Source organism: Pelophylax lessonae (assembly GCF_965119305.1).
Source record: "Pelophylax lessonae genome assembly, chromosome: 2".
Taxonomy (NCBI): Eukaryota; Metazoa; Chordata; class Amphibia; order Anura; family Ranidae; genus Pelophylax; species Pelophylax lessonae.
This window is the reverse complement of record NC_138769.1, coordinates 231,631,221-231,655,350: the sequence shown is the minus strand read 5'-3', so window position 1 is coordinate 231,655,350 and position 24,130 is coordinate 231,631,221. Positions and strand designations below refer to the sequence as shown.

At 41.3% G+C, this 24,130-nt stretch overlaps 1 protein-coding gene across 3 annotated transcripts in view; it reads left to right on the top strand.

Annotated features, from left to right (window-relative positions):
- The window catches only part of MAGI3 (membrane associated guanylate kinase, WW and PDZ domain containing 3), a 603,948-nt gene that overhangs the window by 276,775 nt on the left and 303,043 nt on the right, over positions 1–24,130 (top strand). For all 3 annotated transcript variants that reach the window (XM_082246222.1, XM_082246221.1, XM_082246223.1), the window contains exon 3: positions 6,616–6,735. In XM_082246222.1, coding sequence (XP_082102348.1) covers positions 6,616–6,735 — 120 coding nt within the window. The remainder of the gene's footprint in view (positions 1–6,615; positions 6,736–24,130) is intronic.

Below are 24,130 nucleotides of genomic sequence, written 5' to 3'. Positions count from 1 at the left end.
TTTCTCAATGGATGGTATGTCATCCAATGAGAGCGTAGTGCACATGCGTTGGTTCTATCACTGGCTGCTACGTTTAGGGGATATTCACTGTACCTACAGGTAAGCCCTATTATAGGCTTACCTGTAGATACAAGATGAAAAAATGGAGTTTACTACTGCAAGATCAGTTAGTAAATGGTTAAATAGTAGGAGTTGATACATGGATTTGCAGAGGGAACTGACAGTGTAGGGGAGAAGAAACAAAGCTGCATAGGTCAGAAAGCAGTCTGGGGGAGAGGAGTGGAAAGCCAAGCTACATAAAGCATACCAAACTGTACTGGGACAAAATAACAGGCAGCTATGGAAAGGTGTAACAGTAAATTCTTCACCCCATGGGAATGCAGCTGATCAGCTGTGACTGTGTCAGGAAGACAGAGCAAAGGGGGAGAGAGATGAAAAAAATATAACGGCTTGGACAAGAAGTATAGGACCACTGTGCACCACTGTGTGCTTGGGCCCCCTACAAGGGGACCGGTGGTCCCCCCCCCTATCAGTGGCCCTGATTATACATATAACAAAATTCCAAATATGCTTCCAAATAAAGTCTCTGAACAACCAGTCTATTTGTGATTATTCAATATCTTTTGTATTTTCACCACTGTGCGCTATTTATTCTTTGTGACCACCACCAGTTGTGCTCTCACCTGGACTTGATAACCATACATGTTACGTGGACTATTTTTTTTATACCCTCCTAGATCCATTAGTGTGTTACGCTTCTTCTTTAATTATATTGAGAAACAGCCACCTTTAAGTATATAAGAACTCTTGCCTATTATAAGTACTCTCCAGTCTTCTCTTCCCACTCAGCGATGCATGGATTAGAAGGAGAAACCTTTAAAAACCTTTATTGCTTCACAAAGATAAATCCAATGCACTCACATTTATAAGGTGCTCAAACTCTCTGCAAGTATAGCTAGCTAGCATGCAGCAATTTATCTAGTATGAGTACAGGAAGCCACTACAAACTTTGTAGATCGTTGTTACCGATTTTTTTAATGTGCATTGTGATGTCATCCAGACAAAAATCCGGAACAGAGCTGTTAAAAAAAAGGATCCTTTATGTTTATTCTTGTCCCAGGTTAAGGTTACCGTATATACTCGAGTATAAGCCGACCCGAATATAAGCCAAGACCCCTAATTTTACCACCAAAAAATGGGGAAAATGATTGATGCAAGTATAAGCCTAGGGTGGGAAATGCAGCAGCTACTGGACCCAACTGGACCACCACGAGACCCAAAACGGGCACTGCGGGCATGGTGCAGAGGCTGCTGACATGGTACAGGAGAATGCAGGGCTGCGGGCATGGTACAGGAGAATGCAGGGCTGTGGGCATAGTACAGGAGATGTGCAGGGCTGCGGGCATGGGACAGGAGAATGCAGGGCTGCGGGCATGGGACAGGAGAATGCAGGGCTGCGGGCATGGGACATGAGAATGCAGGGCTCCAGGCATGGGACAGGAGAATGCAGGGCTGCGGGCATGGTACAGGAGAATGCAGGGGTGTGGACATAGTACAAGAGAATGTGGGGCTGTGGGCATACTACAGGAGATGCAGTACTGCGGGCATGGAAGAGGTGTACCATGCCCGCAGCATTGCATCTCCTTAAGTATGCCCGCAACCCTGCATAATGACAGGCAGTGCGACTGTGGAGGAGTCTCACTTACCTGTTCCTGATGCGTCTTAGATTTAAAAATGGCGCCACCCGGCACCAATGCGTCACAGTGCATGCGCCGCCGCCGCTCGGGAAAGCCTGTACACGTTCGGGATTTCCCCAGCAGCGGCGTCGAATGCGCAGTGTGCATGTCGGGCCGGCCGCGGACATTTTTTTTTTTTTTGTTTTGACTCCAGTATAAGCCGAGGGTCACTTTTTCAGCACAAAAAATGTCTTATGGCTTATGCTCGAGTATATACGGTAAATTGACTGTGCAGTGACGGCTTCCTGGCGGGATTGCTTAGGTCGGTGACAAATCTTTCCCCTAGTTTGTAGACGCGATAACTTTTGCGCAAACCAATCAAAATACGCTTATTGTGATTTTTATTTTTTTTTGTTTACCAAAAATATGTAGGAATATACAAATTGGCCTAAAAGGATGAACATTTTTGATTTTTTTTTTTTTTTTTTTTTTTTTTGGGGGGGGGGGAAATGTTATATAGCAGAATGTGTCAATTTGTTTATAGCGCAAAAAATACAAATCGCACAGGTGATCAAATACTTTAAAAGAAAGCTCTATTTGTGGGGGCAAAAAAGAGCATCAGTTTTATGAGTACAGTGTTGCACGACCACGCAATTGTCCATTAAATTAACGCAGTGCCGAATCGCAAAAAATGGTCTGGTTATTAAGGGGGCAAATCCTTCCGATCCGGAAGTGGTTAAAAAAGTACCCATATTTCAACCACCATTCCCCATTATTATTTTTATTATTTCAGGTACTTATATAGCGCTGTCAATTTATGCAGCGCTTTACTTATACATTGCACATTCACATCAGTCCCTGCCCTCAAGGAGCTTACAATCTAAGGTCCCTAACTCACATTCATACCTACACATAGTAAGGCCAATTTTTTTTATACAGGTCCTAATTAACCTACCATCATGTCTTTGGAGTGTGGGAGGAAACCGGAGTACCCGGAGGAAACCCACGCAGGCACAGGGAGAACATGCAAACTCCAGGCAGGTAGTGTTGTATTTGGGATTCGAACCAGCGACCCTCTTGCTGCTAGGTGAAAGTGCTAACCACTACACCAATGTGATTTTCTGTGTATTTAGACAACCCTTACTTATCCTACAATTATCTATGGGAAACCTTGGCGATCACCCCCCCTCCTTTCTTTTTAAAAAAATGTATGAGTATTCTATGCTGTAGTCTAAAGTAGCCATATGCCTGATCTCTAATAAATTAAGCTGAAAGGACAACTATCCTCTATATTGCCTAGAGCACAATGAATATTGTCATTGGTTAGTGCAACACAATTAAACAATGCCAGATTATTTATTTTTTCTTTTAGGGGGTGGTTAAGGTTTATGTGCTGCCAAGCTGCTTAATCTCCTTAATGTGTTTATACTGAAGGAAAGTTGATATGGAGATTTGAAAATTTCAAGTTCATTAACCACATTTAAAACATCTACCCACTTGTCTTTCTGATTGTTCTGGCAGTGTCTAGATTGTAATATTTATTATTTTTTGTCCAGGACCTTTTGGTGGCGATCTGGAATAGATGGCAGATGTCCTGAACTGATCCAGTCCTAGAGCAGTCCAATTGTGTTTAGGATGACAAATATTTATGAATACAGTAACAAATGACAGGTTTTTAAAGCGTAGCTCCACTTTTGTTGAGAAAAAAACCTTTCCCTCTGGGTGATCTCTGTAGATTACAAGGATTTTAACAAACGTTGCAGATTCCTACCTTTTGTTATTCTGAAGAAATCCTGGTTTGTTCCTCCGTTGCTCTGTGCTGAGTGGGTCTAATGGGAGTGGTTTCATAATTATCTGTCAGCTGTGGCAGCTGCAGGGCTCTAATGAGGAAATCTGCTGGGCCTGCATCCCTTCAGGCGTGTTCCTATTTGGAGTATCTCACCAAAAATGAACTTTTTGTTGCAGGGGATGCCAGAAATCTGACTTGAATCTTAGTGCAGACTTCTGGGAAAATTGGTGAGCCAATCACACAAGCAGGAAATTATGTTTCTGGGGGGTAGTCAGTATACATTCTGTGTACAGAACAGCTCCAGGTGGCCATATTGCATTGCATTTTCAGAAAATTACAACAGCTGCAAATTGAAAAGGAAAGGTAATTTTTAATATTCAATTACAATATGATTTTTGTTGCACTTGTATACGCTTTTTTTTTTTTCCCTTTATTTGCTATTTTTTTCCACATGAAAGTGGAGTTACCCTTTAAAATCATCCTATTTGAAGAGGTGTAGATCCCTGCACTATATATGCATTTTTTTTTTTTTTTGCTACACATTTATTAATATTGAGGAGTTGTAAATATTCACCAGCTTCTCTTTAGATAATAATCTCTTATTGTTTGACTTGGTCATCAACCACTAAGGAGAGGTACAACATAACATATACAGTTTGCATTCACTACTTTTCCTATATGTTTTGGCTTGTCTGAGAACATTTGGACATTTCTCAGAAGATTCAACATCAGAACTGAGGGGAGTAGGGTACAGGGCCTGTTGAGCAAATTACCAGGTCTTTGAGTGGCTCAAGACATCTCTGTTGTGGTTAGATGGACATGTACAGTATCTGGCCAAATTCGTTATAAATTAATTTGTTGAAAGTGGTCATTACTACACACAGAGATTTACAAACTTTGCTGGAGATAATTATTCGGAAAAAAAAAGAAATGCAATTTGTTTGTGTACTCATTATGGTTGTTATCCAAGACTAAAGTAATAGCAAAAGTTAACTTTTTTTTCATTAAAATAAATAAAAGATTTTGTACTTATGATATTGCATAGAGAGAGTGTGCTCTTGGCAGAGTTTCTAAATATGTGCCACATCCCTAAATCATGAAAAAGGATAAGGGTTCCCCTGGGGGTGGGACTTTGAAGGCACCAACAAAAAAATACATTTGGTTGAAAAGATAAGATGATAATATAATAAACTTCCAACTTTATTCAATAAATAATTACATATAACCATTAAAAAGAGTGCAAGCAATATACATAACATGCAAGAGTGCAAGCAATATACAATATCACAATGTAGCAGAGACCAACCACAAAGTACAATGGGAATACCCAACGCGTTTCAAAGTAATAAGTGACTTCTTCTTCAGGGGCTACCTTGAGTGGTTTTCTGTTGGCAATCAAATACAATTATGAGACATCTCATTCTAATTTTGCATATATTTCAAGTAGGCAAAAAAAAAAACATACAGGTGAGTAGAATTGTTTAACAATAGAGACAACAATACACTTACATAGTCTGCTTATTTCTTGTGAGAGTTGACAAAGCTTGCAAAGGTATAAAATAAACCTAAACCATGTAAGTGTGGAACCTGACTGGTACTGTGTGATATTGCATAGGGTGGTCCCTTACATCTTGTTTTTCAGTCCCCTGCCGTTACTGTCCACTCCTCCTTCCACCAGGTGCCCACTCAGTTATTGATGCGCTAAGGAGGTACCTGTGTGGGTGTGTGCACCCAAGCCTGTATTCACCTATAGACAAATACTGTGCCATCAAGCGACGCACCCACTTCCTCCTCACAGGAGTTTGATGCCATCCGCTCCTGCTGCCCTCAGTGTCTCCTGAGAGACCAGGAAGAGAGGAGAGCGGAGCTGCAGCTAGGACAGTGCTGGATCGGTAACTCAGTCCAGTAGGTGTTCATGGGTGGGGGTTGTTGAGGCACTTATCCACTGCAAGTACCGGTTTGGCTCTACTCGGCCCTGCTTGGCCCGGTTTGCTTTTCCACTGCTGGTACCGCATGGTATGGTGTTGGAACGGTTCGGTACGGTATGGTATGGTTTGCTTTTCCACTAAAGTAGTACTAAAGTTAAGTGGGTGGGATAACAACGGGGTGGGTGGGATTCTCTGACCAATCAGTGGCTAGTAGTGACTGCATGCAAAGGATTGTGGGATATGGTACCGGGTATGGTACCTCTTGGAACCACAATCGAGGTGGTACTGTTTTTGAGAGCCGTACCGTTCGGTTCCATGCAGTGGAAAAGCGCCGCCGTACCGTACCGAACCGTTCCTACACCATACCATGTGGTACCAGCAGTGGAAAAGCACAAAAGCGAGCCGAACTGTTCAGTTCCATGCAGTGGAAAAGCGCCAATAGATTAGGCAGTGTGGAGTTTTTACCTTAATCCAGATAATGCATTAAGTTAAACATTTTGAGTTTAGGACCACTTAAAGTCAAGTCCTAGAAGGTTTGAGGAAGGACAGATGTGTGGCATTCCATTGATCTTAGCAAGACTTCTATCTGTGACTTTATTTGTAGATTGATTTATAAACTGCACAGACCAATGAAAAGTGTGCAGATAATTCTGACGGCATGTTGACTGCAGTAACATATTCTAGTTTCAATTTTTCTTGTGTAATGTTTATGGACTAAAAAAAAGTGGAAACTGTACAAGGTGCTTCATCATACACATATGTACCTTGGACAACTTGCAATTTATGTTTGGCCCTTCTGGACATATCCTTTTATGCAAAAGAGGGAGCAAAGACGTTTGCAAAACAATTCCAATGTCACTCTGGTACTGCAATCTTGATTCCATATTTTTTAAATGTATTCAGTGTTTAGTTCATGGAAAACAAGTCATGTTCCCGTTCAGTCTTTGCCATGCCTCCCAGACTTCACAAAAACTTGTCTGTTCTTTGCGCTCCCTCTTCCTACATTATTCATTGCCCTAGTTTCATACCAAAGAGCTCTCTTAAATTTCTTGAACTTTTTTTTATCCAAATTGTATTTGGATTTGCATTCTGGCCTCTAATTTACATAGTCCCCAAGGGTCCAGTTCTTCATCTGAAGTGTATTCTTTTTTTTTATCATTGGTTTAGTAATCCTAACTCAGCAGTCTAAGGCTGTACACTCATGGTATTTGTTTCACTTTAGGTACAACGCGATCACCGAGAGATGGCGAAGTCCCCGGTGTTGATTATAATTTCATTACTGTAGAACAGTTCAAAGCATTAGAAGACAGCGGAGTTTTGCTGGAGAGTGGAACATATGATGGTAAGTACGTGTAGTTAAGTCTGATAATAGATGCAGGGAATAACAGATATCTGAGCCACCAGACCAACAACCAAGCAATGAAGATGTCAACAGCACCTCCTTATCTACTGGTCACTCAATCCAAACACTCAACACATAGGGGTTGATTTACTAAAACTGGGGAGTGCAAAATCGGATGTAGCTCTGCGTAGAAACGAAACCGCTTTCAGGCTTTTTTGGTCAAAGCTTAATTGAACAAGCTGAAGTTGGAAGCTGATTGGCTACCATGCACAGCTGCACCACATTCTGCACTTTCCAGTTTTAGTAAATCAACTCCATAGTTTAGTAGTCATTGAAAATATAACAATTTAAAGCTGGATACACACTATACAACTTTTGTTGTTAGATTTCCTTTAGATTTACCTTCAACTATGTCGTGCAAGGGCCTGCCAGATTGCATACAAATTGAAAGTGTTTAGATTTGACCTCCTATTATATGGTTTTGGTAAATCTAAAGGAAAAAGTCTAAAGACAATTGTATAGTGTGTATGTTCCATAACACAGAAGCAATCGATAAGCCTTGAACTTCCAATACTCATTTTTTTCAGCTACCAATTTCTGTGGAATAGGATGGGAATAGGAGTTTAGCAGGTCGTAGAAGGACAGGAGGGACAGTTAAAGTATAACTAAACAACAAAGAAAATGCAACGCCTCCAAATATATAATATTACAAACTTAAAGCATGTACTATCAGCACAGAATTCATAATAATCAAAAATGATTGTGAAAATAAACCAGTGTGAGTAAAGTCCAATGCAAAAATGTCCAAAATATGTGATCTATATCACAGCAAAGAAGGTGTCTTTCATTAGCTAATGAAAATCCTCTCCACCACGCGAGCAACAGAACTAAAATGCACTCCCCAATATTAAAGCTGCCAGAGGAAAGCAGCAACATGTATGTTTGTGTCAACAGGATCCAGTCCTGGTCAGCCAGCTCCATTCTCGCAATGGGGAAACCCCGCAGTACCGCTTCTCACCACTAGGGACAGTCAGGCTTGATACTGTCTGGGGAAAAAAATGCTCACACACCTAGCCACAAGAAGGGGATCACATTTAGTGTAGTATATTTATTACCAAAGGCAAAACTTTTATTTAGTTTTGGATAAAGTAGAATAAGATTAGAATACCTGTCAGGTTTTATTGATGTCTTTGCCCCCGTTAAGGAGATTCACCCTCTCTGCTTGTTCTGTTTACCATTATCATTGAATGTGAAAGTAAAAGAAAATTGTTGTGTTGTCCCCAGAAAAGTAATAGAAGGGGAATCTTCCAATGGGTACACTAGTTCTTGTGACCTGGGGGTTCCAAGGAATTATTTTAATTTGTAAGGATTTCCTCTCATTTCCTGGTTGGCTATGGGACTGGAAGTGAAGGGAAAAATCTGCAATGGGACACAAATAGGAAAAAAAAAAAAAGGCTGAGAGGTGTTCTAATTGGTAATGCACCGATACCATGTTTACAAGTATTAGTACCGATACATTTCTATTTTAGTACCTACTGCAACTGTTATTTTTACACTTCAGCTGTCAGCAATGGTACTAAGCATTGAAAAGTTATTTACATTTTGTGCTTTTTTCAATGTGAAACGTGTAAATATATGTTAAAGGTGTCAAAATATTAACTAACAAAGCAAACAAAAAAAAAAGTTTTAATCATTTAGAAAATAAGCAGGAAAATAATACTAATTAAATTGAGGATAATGAGTTATGTAAAAACCAAAAAATGCACTGTTACTGTATAAATGACACTGGCAGGGAAGGTGTTAACATTAGGGGTGATCAAGGGGTTAGGTGTGCTTCTAGGGAATGCTTTCTAACTATGTGGGGGATGGATGTACTAGAGGAAAAGAAAGATCTGTGTTTCAGCTTAGCTGAAACGCAAGATCTCTCTTCCTCTGTGACAGAACAGCCGTCTGCCTTGTTTATATAGGCAGACGGCCGTTCTGTCATTCTTCTGCACGATCGCGGGTGGCCGGCAGCAATCGTGGCCGCTGGATCCGCTGAGTGGTTCCCGCTGTGTCTAATCACATGCACCACAGAGAACTCCCACACCACAGAGAACCCCTGCACAATATCACATTTTAGGTTGCCCTGCCACAGTAAAAATGCGGTGGGCAGTCCATAAGTAGTTAAGGCTGAATAGAGTAAATTAAGGGTTAATAAGGGGTTAACATTTATAAGGAACATTTATTAAAAAACCCAAAAAATGTTTTTTTTACTTGACAGGTGCTTTAAACTGACTTCATCTGCAGATGGAAGTTCATCCTTTTGATCTGTAGATGAAGAAACAGAAAGATGGAAAAAGAAACAATGTTTCTTTTTATCTTAGTGTTTCAGCGGCTGAGCAGTGTTGTTGTTAACCATTGTCCGGCTGCTTTTTTTGACAGCTCCAATTTACCAGACTTCTTTAACACTTCAGCTGTCAACAGGGGAACCTCCCTGACAGTTGACTGAGTCATCAGTTGTTAAGGATGAGGCGGCCCTGCTCCCTAAGAACTGATAATTGCCGGCTTTTTATATATATATATATATATATATATATATATATATATATATATATATATACAGGGAGTGCAGAATTATTAGGCAAATGAGTATTTTTGAGGATTAATTTTATTATTGTACAACAACCATGTTCTCAATGAACCCAAAAAACACATTAATATCAAAGCTGACTATTTTTGGAAGTAGTTTTTAGTTTGTTTTTAGTTTTAGCTATTTTAGGGGGATATCTGTGTGTGCAGGTGACTATTACTGTGCATAATTATTAGGCAACTTAACAAAAATCAAATATACAGCATACCCATTTCAATTATTTTTTTTACCAGTGAAACCAATATAACATCTCAACATTCACAAATATACATTTCTGACATTCAAAAACAAAAAAAAAACAAATCAGTGACCAATATAGCCACCTTTCTTTGCAAGGACACTCAAAAGCCTGCCATCCATGGATTCTGTCAGTGTTTTGATCTGTTCACCATCAACATTGCGTGCAGCAGCAACCACAGCCTCCCAGACACTGTTCAGAGAGGTGTACTATTTTCCCTCCTTGTAAATCTCACATTTGATGATGGACCACAGGTTCTCAATGGGGCTCAGATCAGGTGAACAAGGAGGCCATGTCATTAGCTTTTCTTCTTTTATACCCTTTCTTGCCAGCCACGCTGTGGAGTACTTGGACGCGTGTGATGGAGCATTGTCCTGCATGAAAATCATGTTTTTCTTGAAGGATGCAGACTTTTTCCTGTACCACTGCTTGAAGAAGGTGTCTTCCAGAAACTGGCAGTAGGACTGGGAGTTGGGCTTGACTCCATCCTCAACCCGAAAAGGCCCCACAAGCTCATCTTTGATGATACCAGCCCAAACCAGTACTCCACCTCCACCTTGCTGGCGTCTGAGTCGGACTGGAGCTCTCTGCCCTTTACCAATCCAGCCACGGGCCCATCCATCTGGCCCATCAAGACTCACTCTCATTTCATCAATCCATAAAACCTTTGAAAAATCAGTCTTGAGGTATTTCTTGGCCCAGTCTTGACGTTTCAGCTTGTGTGTCTTGTTCAGTGGTGGTCGTCTTTCAGCCTTTCTTACCTTGGCCATGTCTCTGAGTATTGCACACCTTGTGCTTTTGGGCACTCCAGTGATGTTGCAGCTCTGAAATATGGCCAAACTGGTGGCAAGTGGCATCTTGGCACCTGCACGCTTGACTTTTCTCAGTTCATGGGCTGTTATTTTGCGCCTTGGTTTTTCCACACGCTTCTTGCGACCCTGTTGACTATTTTGAATGAAATGCTTGATTGTTCGATGATCACGCTTCAGAAGCTTTGCAATTTTAAGAGTGCTTCATCCCTCTGCAAGATATCTCACTATTTTTGACTTTTCTGAGCCTGTCAAGTCCTTCTTTTGACCCATTTTGCCCAAGGAAAGGAAGTTGCCTAATAATTATGCACACCTGATATAGGGTGTTGATGTCATTAGACCACACCCCTTCTCATTACAGAGATGCACATCACCTAATATGCTTAATTGGTAGTAGGCTTTCGAGCCTATACAGCTTGGAGTAAGACAACATGCATAAAGAGGATGATGTGGTCAAAATACTCATTTGCCTAAAAATTCTGCACTCCCTGTATATATATATATATATATATATATATATATATATATATATATATATATATATATATGTGTGTGTGTGTGTATATATATATATATAATATATATATATCATGAGTATTGCTGGAGGAGATTTTGGGGATTCCTGTTTTTTTTTTTTTCCCTGCCTGATGTCAAACAGAGGAGCATTTTCTTTGCGACTGCAGGTGACGTGTCACCTTTTGCAAGTGCGCAAGGTCAAATTTAGTGCAAGGCAAGATTGTATTGTCTGTGTTCCTCACATATCTCAGAAGGATTTACCTTTGACAGCAGCCATTTCTGTCCCCTCCTCCCCTCTGATTGCAGGCGTTTCAGACTCCCACAACCACCTTAAGGGGGGTCGGACGCAGAGATGCCTACATTCTTTGATTCTGTTTTAAGACCCTCAGAAGGTCTCATTGTCAAATGCGGAGCCTATCCCTTCCTTAGAAGAAATGGTTCAGCCAGATATGTTTTCAAAGTTGTTTCACTAAAAAAGGCACCTGTTTTTTCTAACTGAGGTAGGTAATTCCTAACTTTGGAAGATTCCTCTATTCCTTCACCCAAGCCGGTTTCCTGGGCTTTATTCTCATAGACCTAAATGCTCTACAAAAAAAGTTAACTCATCAACAAAAACTGGAAACGCCAATTCCTTGCCCCTAGGAAGTTCAAGAAATAGACCACACCTCCCATAGTCGACCTCCTGTGCCTTGCCTTAACAAAGCATTTTATTGTCCTCCCTCGATCCATTCTCTCCTACATAATCATCTCTCAGACTTTAGCTGTCTGGTCAAAATCTATAAGCAGGGATTTATCAGTTGTTGCTATTGACATTCAAATTATTTGGTGGTGACCATCTGATTGTTATATTAATTTTTCTGTGTGATGTGGCACTGAATGCTGGCCATGATGTGTCTGAGGTAACCCCCTTCACCCCAGAAGGCCTTGTTATGCCTACTGTTTGTGGGAGACCTTTATATGAAATCAATATAAACGTAATGGAGTGTAAAATATAGAATATATCTAATATTTTAATCTCTTTAGGCGTTTCGATTTGATTAGCATTGATAGCCAGACTGACTTTAAAAACAAAGTGTGATTTTATTCAAACACACTTGGCATCAACAATACAATGTAAAAGGTATAACAGTTCAGTTCAGTATAGGTAAAAATATGGATAATAAAAACAATAATTCATGGAAAAGATGTGTTCAGCTTGAAATCATGGCAATATAGACATGTGCGTTCCTCTGTCCTTCTTCAGTGTAAATCTTTTCTTGTCTGGGAAGAAGCAGGAAATGACGTTTCTAGGTTTCAGAGAGCAAAACACCTGCTTAGGTTGTCAAAAAGTCTATGAATAGATTTGTGTGGAGAGGATGTGATATGTGTGATTTTTCCTAGTCTGAGTGTCTGTGTGTCCTAGTCTGTGTGTGAGTGTCCTGCCGAGGTCCGAATCGCCTGGCAATTTATCTTACATGTATACGTCATGAATACTCCAAGCCTTGTATGGCATCATCCATAACTTCTGCTAACTTCAGTTGTTCTATACAAGAGGAGGTACTAAGCTCATAAAGTCATATATGGTCTTTGATTGACAAGCCCACATGTAACACTATTCTTGTAACGTCTAATGTGGCTGATGTCATGTTAAACCATATAACCATCATTTATCTTACACAAAAGTAACACATATAACCAACTTATACAACTTGTATAACATTAAGTAAATACATACAAATACTATTAATTATGACTGGGATAACACTAGTCCTAACTAACATTATTTAAACTAATATATGTATATTCCTAGTATACACATGGATCCTATTCTTGACTTCCATGACGTACTATCCCGGCAGATACCTTATATGTCATCTTCCAACTAGCTACATACTCCAGAATTATCTGACATTTTACTGTCTCAGCTCAGATGAAGAACTCCATTGTTGATCACTGGATCAAGGTCATTCACACATTTAATACTATGATTAATCATAAAATCACATATATTTTGCAAGCTTGCTGTAAATATAATATAATTCCAATAAGTGCCGAATTATGAATTTGGAATAAATATCTAACATGGAGGTTAAGAGTACTCTCACACTCCAGGCGTGCAAAACTAATGATCAATGCAGCACCTTCCTATCCTGCATCAGAAATTCCTTTTGTTCTTATAAGTGAGATTCCATTTCCTGCACCCAAAAGTTTTCCCCCTTCATGGGTTTGTATTCAATTATACACTGCTCAAATAAATTTAAGGAACACTTTGAAAACACATCAGGTCTCAGTGCGGAAAAATATCATGCTGGATATCTATACTAATATGGACTGGATGTGTTAGGAACTAAATGGCGCCACATCATTTGATGGAAATAAAAACGATCAACCTACGGAAGGCTGAGCTCAAAGGCACCCCCAAAAATCAAAGTAAAAAAATGATGCAGCAGGCTAGTCCATTTTGCTGAAATCTCATTGCAGCAACTCAAAATGGTACTCAGTAGTTTGTATGGCCCCCACGCACTTGACAACGCCGGGGCATGCTCCTAATGAGACGACGGATGGTGCCTGGGTTATTTCCTCCCAGATCTGGACCAGTACATCACTGAGCTCCTGAACAGACTGATTTGCAACCGGACGGTGTCCGATGAACCGAAACATAACGTCCCAGAGGCTTTCTATTGGATTTAGATCATGTGAGCATGGGGGTCTCTTAATGGTATCAATTCCTCTATCCTCCTGTAACGGGCTGCATATTCTTGCAACATGTGGTCGGCGTTGTCGTGCACCAGGAGGAACCAAGGACCCACTGCACCAGAATAGGGTCTGACAATGGGTCCAAGGACTTCATCCTGATATGTAATGGGAGTCAGGGTGCCATTGTCTAGCCCAGCCTTTTTCAACCAGGGTGCCCAGGCACCCTGGGGTGCCTTGAGGTTTCTTCAGGGGTGCCTTGGCAAAATGCTCAAAAACTGCCCAAAAATTGTATACAAGCCGGCGTGTGGATAAAGCCTGCCTTTTTGTTAAACAAGGCCATTGTGAACCAATACAACCTTCTAGCCGCCAGCATCCTAATGACCAATGGCATCACCAGTTGAAAAGGAGGATGTCAGTTGCCTGCATAGCATTCTTGTTTGACCCTCCCCTGCCCATCTATATCAGCATTGAGGCTACCTTAGCAGGGTGTTGGAGAAAAACTGGAGGGAGAAGAGAAACATTGGAATACTAGTCAGAATCAGTTTGTCAAAGTGTAATTGCTTTAGAAGAATAAATCACCTCTAACGTTGGGTGGTCCTACATGTGTGGATGTCTCTTGCTTTATACGAAACTATTAGAATTGTTTTTACATTTTAGAATGGGGTGCCTCATGACTGTCCATGATTTTTAAAGGGTGCCTTAAGACTGTCCATAATTTTGAAAGGGTGCCTTGACTTAAAAAAGGTTGAGAAACACTGGTCTAGCCTGTAGAGGTCTGTGCATCCCTCCATGGATAAGCCACCCCAGACCATCACTGACCCACCACCAAACCCATCATGCTGAACGATGTTACAGGCAGCATAACATTCTCCACAGCTTCTCAGACCCTTTCACCCTTTCTGTCACGTACTCAGGTTGAACCTGCTCTCATCTGTTAAAAGCACAGGGCGCCAGAGGCGAACCTGCCAATTCTGGCGTTTAATGGCAAATGCCGATCGAGCTCCACGGTGCCGGGCAGTGAGCACAGGGCCCACTAGAGGACATTGGGCCCTCAGGCCACCTCATGAAATCTTTTTCTGATTGTTTGGTCAGAGACATTCACATCAGTGGCCTGCTGGAGGTCATTTTGTAGGGCTCTGGCACTGCTCATCGTGTTTCTCCTTGCACAAAGGAGCAGATACCAGTCCTGCTGATGGGTTAAGGACCTTCTACAGCCCTGTTTAGCTCTTCTAGAGTAACTGCCTGTCTCCTGGAATCTCCTGCATGCTCTTGAGACTGTGCTGGGAGACACAGCAAACCTTCTGGCAATGGCACATATTGATGTGCCATCTTGGAGGAGTTGGACTGCCTGTGCAATCTCTATAAGATCCAAGTATCGACTCATGCTACCAGTAGTGACATGGTGGATGATCAAACTTTTGAAAAGTTTGGTTCGACCAGAACACCCGAACTTCCCGAAGGTTCGGGTCTGGATTCCAGAACCCCATTGAAATCAATGGGACCCGAACTTCGGTAATCAAAAAATACCATTTTGAAGCCCTAAAACCCAATAAATACCCCTAAAAAGTGCCTAGGGTTCTGGGTCATGCCCCAGGGACTATTAATCACGCAAAAAAAAAAGTTCTTAAAAATTGTCGTTTTTGATAGAGAGCCGATTATTGAAAAAAATATTTAAAAAAAAAATGAGATTTCTTTGGATTTAGTGTCTGGGGGGTCTAAAAGGTGTACCTGTGAAGTTTCAGCTCTGTAGCATATCCAGAACCAGAAAAAAAAAAGATAATTTTTCTTATATACATATATGTGTGTGTGTGTGTATATACCCCTCTACAGAAGTTCAGATGTTATGCCTGCCTCCAAAGACGCCCAAAAAATGCCCAATAAACGCCTGCAACAAAAACGCCCAGGTGTGTTGTTGCAGGCGTTTTTTTGGGCATTTTTTGGGCGTCTTTGGAGGCAGGCATAACATCTGAACTTCTGTATAGGGGTATATATACACACACACATATATGTATATATACACATACACACATATAGGTGTGATAGGAGCGGAGCCACATCCCTGCAAATAATTTCATTAGCGCATGGATGGGGTTCCGCTACTTTCACACCTATATGTGTGTATGTGTATATATACATATATGTGTGTGTGTATATATACCCCTACACAGAAGTTCAGATGTCATGCCTGCCTCCAAAGACGTCCACAAAAAAGCCCAATAAACGCCTGCAATAAAAACGCCTAGGTGTGACAGGAGCGGAGCCACATCCCTGCTCTACTAAAAATTCTAAGACAAACAATTTTTTTCCTATGGCGGCCACCCTGACATGGATGAATTTAGTCACCCTGGCATACAAGGAGTGGAGCCCCATCCCTGCTCTACTAAAAATTCTAAGAAAAATTATCTTTTTCTTATGGCGGTCACCCTGACATGGAAGAGTTTGGTCACCCTGCCATAGCAGTCAGAGTCAGTTCACACTACACTACACTACGGTCACCCTGACACTTAACACTTTCCCTACAGACACTAGATTATTCAATCTAACTATAGTGGTATATAGTACCCTAACTACACTAGATATCCCTTTCCTCACACTAATAATTGCTAAAGGACACTTTTGCAGCAGGAGTAACAGAACTGCTTCCACTCTCTTCCACAGCCCCTGTATTACAGTGCTAGAGATTTGGCGGGGCTGTGTTATATACTGGGGGCGTATTCACTACTGATTGACCTCTGGACCCCCTAGTCACTCCAATCACATTCCTAGCATCCTCCTGCCCCCTCAATTGGCTTTTACTGATGTTTCTGGTCCAATCACGGGCTTTTAAAGCCCAGTTCCTGTCCCATTGCATTTTGGTCAGTTCTGGTTGCCGAATTCCGAACTTTTTCCGCAAAAAGTTCGGAATTCGGCCGAATTTCGAACAGTCAATGTTCGGGTCGAACCGATGGTCGACCCGAACCGTTCGATCATCCCTAGTTAAAAACATGTAAATAATAATAACTGCGCTAAGCCTGAAAATAGAAGCAGCAGCTGTAGTGGGAGTCACTAAAATCAGATAAACAAGGAAAGAGCTGCGCTAAAAATGATAACCTGCTGTATACAGGAAAAGCAAACTACATAGACTAGAATATGGCTAATCGATCAATAAACAATGGTATCATTAGATGCAATATTGAATACAAAAGTCCATCAATAATAAAAGTCCATCAATGATAAAGATCCAAGAAGGAGATTGGTTTAAGCAAAGATGGTGTCCAGTGTGAAAAGGAAATTCTTCACCACTAATATGTGCACGTATCCACTATCCGTGCCACACACAAAGGTCTCACATTAAGCTTACCAGAGCTCAATGGAGAATGAGCATAACACACATTCCATCCGATGTGTAAACTGGCCGATAGCAAAGGACTCGATCAGCATAGCAGAGAAGCCTCACTGTATCACCGCCTCCACCTCCACAGTACAGTCACCCCACTTGGATACAATCACCTTGCAGCGATCCTCGGACCCAATGAAGGAAGGGGAGCACAATAGTGTAGTATGTACAGGCAATTTTATTAAGATAACGGTTTAAAACACTCACATGGAAACAGGATAACAAGCGCTTGTAACAAAATAGCCTGCTGCCGCCCGACTTCCGGGTTGCGTTGTGGTGACGTCAGCACGCCTTCCCTAGTTAAAAACAGTCAGAAAAGATGAGCAGGGAAAATAATTTCAGTGGCCTCCACCTGTAAACCCGTTTTGGAGGTCATCTCATTGTTGCCCATCTAATGCCCCATTGTTAATTTCATTAACACCAAAGCAGCTGAAACTGAATAACAACCCCCTCCGCTACCTAACTGAATTGATCTGAATTGAATCAATATCCCATGAGTTTAATTGACTTGATGCTATACTCTGATTAAACAGTGTTCCTTTAAATTTTTTGAGTAGTGTGTGTATATATGTATATATGTATATGTGTATACATATGAACTTTGCGACCTTTTGCCACATTTCAGGCTTCAAACATAAAGATATAAAACTGTAATTTTTTGTGAAGAATCAAAAACAAGTCGGACACAATCATAAAGTGGAACGAAATTTATTGGATATTTAAAACTTTTTTAACAAATAAAAAACCGAAAAATTAGGCGTGCAAAATTATTCAGCCCCCTTAAGTTAATACTTTGTAGCGCCACCTTTTGCTGCGATTACAGCTGTAAGTCGCTTGGGGTATGTCTCTATCAGTTTTGCACATTGAGAGACTGACATTTTTGCCCATTCCTCCTTGCAAAACAGCTCGAGCTCAGAGAGGTTGGATGGAGAGCATTTGTGAACAGCAGTTTTCAGTTCTTTCCACAGATTCTCGATTGGATTCAGCTCTGGACTTTGACTTGGCCATTCTAACACCTGGATATGTTTATTTGTGAACCATTGTAGATTTTGCTTTATGTTTTGCATCATTGTCTTGTTGGAAGACAAATCTCCGCCCCAGTCTCATGTCTTTTGCAGACTCCATCAGGTTTTCTTCCAGAATGGTCCTGTATTTGGCTCCATCCATCTTCCCATCAATTTTAACCATCTTCCCTGTCCCTGCTGAAGAAAAGCAGGCCCAAACCATGATGCTGCCACCACCATGTTTGACAGTGGGGATGGTGTGTTCAGGGTGATGAGCTGTGTTGCTTTTATGCCAAACATAACGTTTTGCATTGTTGCCAAAAAGTTCGATTTTGGTTTCATCTGACCAGAGCCCCTTCTTCCACATGTTTGGTGTGTCTCCCAGGTGGCTTGTGGCAAACTTTAAACGACACTTTTTATAGATCTCTTTAAGAAATTACTTTCTTCTTGCCACTCTTCCATAAAGGCCAGATTTGTGCAGTATTCGACTGATTGTTGTCCTATGGACAGAGTCTCCCACCTCAGCTGTAGATCTCTGCAGTTCATCCAGATTGATCATGGGCCTCTTGGCTGCATCTCTGATCAGTCTTCTCCTTGTATGAGCTGAAAGTTTAGAGGGACAGCCAGGTCTTCGTAGATTTGCAGTGGTCTGATACTCCCATTTCAATATTATCGCTTGCACAGTGCTCCTTGGGATGTTTAAAGCTTGGGAAGTCTTTTTGTATCCAAATCCAGCTTTAAACTTCTCCACAACAGTATCCCGGACCTGCCTGGTGTGTTCCTTGTTCTTCATGATGCTCTCTGCACTTTAAACGGACCTCACAGACTATCACAGTGCAGGTGCATTTATACAGAGACTTGATTACACACAGGTGGATTCTATTTATCATCATTAGTCATTTAGGTCAACATTGGATCATTCAGAGATCCTCACTGAACTTCTGGAGAGAGTTTGCTGCACTGAAAGTAAAGGGGCTGAATAATTTTGCACGCCCAATTTTTCATTTTTTTTTTGTTAACAAAGTTTGAAATATCCAATAAATTTCATTCCACTTCATGATTGTATCCCACTTGTTGATTCTTCACAAAAAATTAGTTTTATATCTGTGTTTGAAGCCTGAAATGTGGCAAAAGGTCGCAAAGTTCAAGGGGTGCGAATACTTTCGCAAGGCACTGTGTATATATATATATATATATATATATATATATATATATATATACACACACACACACACACACGCTTGCCTTTCATTTCTATGTTAGCATTTTACATTTGAACACCAGAATTGGCAGATCCGCCACTGGCGCCCTGTGCTTTTAACAGGTGAGAGAAGGTTCACCCGGAGCACATGTGACAGACGTAAAAGGGTCTGGAGAAGCCGTGGAGAATGTTATGCTGCCTGTAACATTGTTTAGCATAACCAGTTTGGTGGTGGGTCAGTGATGGTCTGGGGAAGCATATCCATGGAGGGACACACAGTGGTCAATTTGACGCCACCGGGTTGCACCTCAGTCTGTTCAGGAGCTCAGTGATGCCCTGATCCAAATCTGGGAGGAAATACCCCAGGACACCATCCGTCATCTCAAAAGGAGCATGCCGCGACGTTGTCAGGCATGCACACAAGCACATGGGGGCCATGCTAACTACTGAGTACTATTTTGAGTTGCTGCAATGAAATTTTAACAAAATGGACTAGCCTGCTGCGTCATTTTTCACTTTGATTTTTGGGGAGTCCTTTAATTCAGCCCTCTGTAGGATGATAATTTTCATTTCCATCAAACAATGTGGCATCCTTTAGTTTCTAACACACCAGTCCATATCAGTATAGAGATACAGCTTGATATTTTTTTCCCATTGAGATATGATGTGTTTTCAAAGTGTTCCTTTAATTTGATTGAGCAGTGTCTATATATATATATATATGTATATATATATATATTTATATATATGCATAGGGGGCTTAGAAAGCTTTGGGTGGAGAAACAGCAGAATACTGATTCCCAGTAAATTACTGTGTGGGTTTGGGAGGGGGGGGGGGGGTTAGCACAAGATTTGGCCATTGGAGGACAGGCAGGTTGTCTTCCCAGCCATAAAACTGCTCAAACTGGGAAGGATGTGTGTCTCTGCCTAGTATGGTCAGTTTCAAACAGGAAAGCAGGGGGACTGACAGGAACACCGGGTTTTTGACACAAAGTAAACAAAACAAGGAGAATATGATACTTTTTATCACAAGTACATGGTTCAGCAGGCACCTGTCATAGATTTGAAATGCTGGGGTAACATATTCATAAAGGCTCTGACATGAGAAAACAAAACCCTGCCTCTACCAAAATAGTCCCCTCCACACACAGACACAGTGCAAACCAAGTAATGGGAAGTCATAAATGGGGTAAGGATCAGCTGGTAAAGCCCTTTACTCATGGGGTGAGCTCCGTTGGAATCTGCCTGCTCGGGAAGGAATCTGTACGCTGATCCCCGCTGAACAGGCGGATGGTCCCTGTCTGCTCTGCTTGGGCGGTTGGATGTAAACCGACTGCCTGTCTGTTCATGCCTGTCTGTTCATCTACTGCCATCTGATTCAATTAGCCAGACTGATGGGGAACGGATCCCCATGCATCTGTTTTTAGCGGACAGGATCGGATGTCGGCAGGTGTCAACGTGTGTCAACACATTGATACCCGCCGCCCCATAGAAAAAACTGGAGGGTCTGATCAGGTCCGCCTGAATAACTGACAGGCGGACCCGATTGGTCCACCCATGTGAAAGGGCCCCAACACTGGTGACTTTACAGTATATAAAACAAACCAATCCGTGCTAATATTTAAAACCAGCTAGCCATAATAGGAAATAAAAATCGCAGCACTTTAAAGGAGACTTTTCAGATGCCAGAGTGTACATCTCATAAAACCATCATAAACTGTCCAGTCCTAGGAGTCAACCCTTCAAAAAAAAAAGGAATACATCTGTGCAAGAAATCTTAAAGTGTGTGATGAACACCAACCACCACCAAACATTCAGGGTGCACACTCTCCTAACAGTAGGGTCCTCACACACGTTGGCACTTTTTGCACAGATTTCCTCATGTATTGAAGGGTTGACTCCCAGGATTACAGGATTGGACTATTTATGAAGGTCTTTTGATTACAGACATTTTTTGGCACAGCTTTCAAAGTTAATTTCCTTGTTAAAGCCTAGGGAAACCTCTAGTTTAAGTCAGCCTAATACATTCCTGTTGAATCAAAATAAAAGCAGTGCAGTCTCAATTTTCCTTAGAAAGCAGCCAAAGCCTAATTAGAAAAGACTGCCAGCATGCTGCCGATGAAGCCCCTTGCTCTCTCTTTGGAAGCGATTGGTCTCTCTGTTAGGGTCCTTTCACACAAGCTTTCCGCCCGGCAGACTCAGTTTTGCTCAGAGGGGATTGATCCGCTGATCCCCGCTGAGTAGGCAGATGACAGCCTTGTCTCTGCTCTGTGTGCAGAGACTGACCTGTCCGAAATTCCGCTTTCCTCTATGGGGAGATCGGATGAAAAGGACCGCCTGTTCAGTTTCATCTGATCCAATCCGATCCTCCAGATGGATGGAAAATAGGGTTTCCATCTGTCTGGATCTCCTGGACAGGATCGGATCGTATAGCACCGCGGACATCCGCCGCTCTGTAGGAATGCATAGAGCATCCGATCAGGTCCACCTGAAAAAACTGACAGGTATACCTGATCGGAAAGCCCGTGTGAAAGGAGCCTTAAAGTTTTAGTAAACCCAGGACCCTGCTTTCAAGTTAGCAGGTCTCCCATAGTACACAGAACATGGAACTGCAATTTCTTTTAGTAAATATAAACTGCTGAATATCTTATCTCATCAGCAGTATATAGCACTTCTATCAGTGTCTGGTTAAAGCTTGAAATAGGAGTTTTCATTCTACTCTGATTGTACCATGAGGCTGCAGGACCCCTGACCCTCTATCTGGAGAGTGCTGATTGGCCATGTGGTGATCACATGCACCCTCCTAAGAGGAAAAAAAAATATCTAGCAGTGAACACTAAACTGAGCATGTGCAGAAGGATTACAAAGGCTCGGTCTTATCAGGAGCTGAATTGGGGACAGTGGAAAACGGGGAGGATCAAAGAAAACAGTAGCAAACAGCCTTTTGGCACAATGCATAGGATTAACCCCTTTCGCAGTGAGTATAACAAGCATGATTTACTGCATACACAGACTGGTTTTAATGTTGTGAGTTTAGTAATACTTTAAGGCCCAATGTGCCCCCTCCTCATAGTAAAATTGATTGTAAACGATCACTTTGTAAACAACCCATTCAGTTTAAAATAGAAATACAATGGAAAACGTGTTTAAAAAAAAAAAGATATAAAAATACTTTTTTTTATGTGATCACATTCCCTCATTCCCTCTGTTCTCAGCTGCATAAGAGCTGGGGGGGGGGGGGGGTTTAAATTAAATGGCTGTGCAGGGGGTCATGACAAGTCTGATCATTGGAGGGGAGCACACTGAGTTCCCAGCATTCCTAAAGAACTGACCATGGTGTGTTTTCCTGCTTAGTGTGGTCAGTTTTTAATTAGAAAGCAGAGGGACTTGCAGGGACACCAGGGATTTCACATAAAGGAAGCAATACAAAGAGAGCAGGATACTTTTTCATAGAAGTACATGGTAAAGCAGGCACATATCAGGAATATGAATTGTTCGGGTAACAAACCTTTTAAAGTTCACCAATCAGCAGGGAACATAGACTTTGCTGGGAGACCACTGCTTCCACACAGAGAGTAGGGGTCATTCTCTACATTACGCTGGCAATGGACAGGTTTAATACTTAAATTGTGACTGCTTGCTTTAAAAAAAATAAACTTTTTTTGATTCACCTTGAATGTATTTAGGTTAATTAAACTAAAGAAAAGGTTCTATTAGGCTTTAAGGCTGCACTAATTTTAAAACTGTGGATTTGATTATTACAAATGCCCATTGATGACTGGCTAAGTAGTTTAGGCAGTTTAAGCACAAAATCAAGCAGGAAGGTCATTCGTTTCTTTATGAAATGCTCTCTTTACCTGCAAAGTAATCAGCCATTGCCTATGACTAATGAACAAGATAAGGAGAGTCAGAGGAAGGAGTAATGGAAGTTGGATGTATTACTATTGAAAAATGTTGCAAATTGTTTTTTAAAAGCAAAGTGACAACAGATGTAAATTAAATAGGACGCCAGGGTTTCCTCTACAAATGTTTCTGCTTTTGTTGAAGTTTAGATAAGGTCCAAGGTTTGAAGGATTTGTTTGGAAATCAGTTGGCTCTGTTGTATGGGCATAAAGGAGATCTTTAGCGTGTGATGATTGCAGTGGACCATTTTACATGTAATATTTACCAAAAATGTTTTAATTGAAATGACAAGAGCTACAAGTTCATTGCTCTCTATATTTATATTATTTAAAGAGGAACTCCACCCAAAGGGGAAGTCCCGCTTTAAAGCGGAGTTCCACCCTAAAAATATATTTTGCAGCATCAGTTAGCATAAAAAAAATCTGAAAAAGAGTTGGATAGTTAATATATTTTTCTTTCACTTACCTTGTTTTTAATGAAAATAAACTTCCCTTCCTTCCACTTCCTCCTTGTGCGGACACGGCCGCTGACGTCACTTCCTCCTTTGCATTGCGTCTTGGGAGATGAGCGTCATCAATCCCAGGATGCAATGGGAACAGCCCTGGCCGCTACGCTGATTGCCGATCTCAATCTACAGCGCATGCACGAGATTGCGATCGGCATTCTGGGTAGCCAGGAACCCCGGAAAAAGGGACACAGCGGGGGACACCACGGCTTCAGATGCCCACACTGGAGATGGCCGCACTCTGCAATCAATTTTAAAGGTAAGTATCTATCTTTATTCTATAACTGTAATGACCTGTAATGTGGGGTTAGTGTTAGGGTAATTGGGGATAGTTTAGGCTTAGGGAGGTATTTTTAGGTAAAAAAAAAAAAAAATGTGTATGTGGCCGGAACTCCGCTTTAAGGACTCACTATGATGCTGTACTACACTGGTAACTGTATGAAAAAAAAAAAATTGTAAACAAAACAATTTTTTCTTAAATTTCTTCATCTTCCAAAAATCTTTGACAAAAAATTACAACTTTAAAAAACTCACC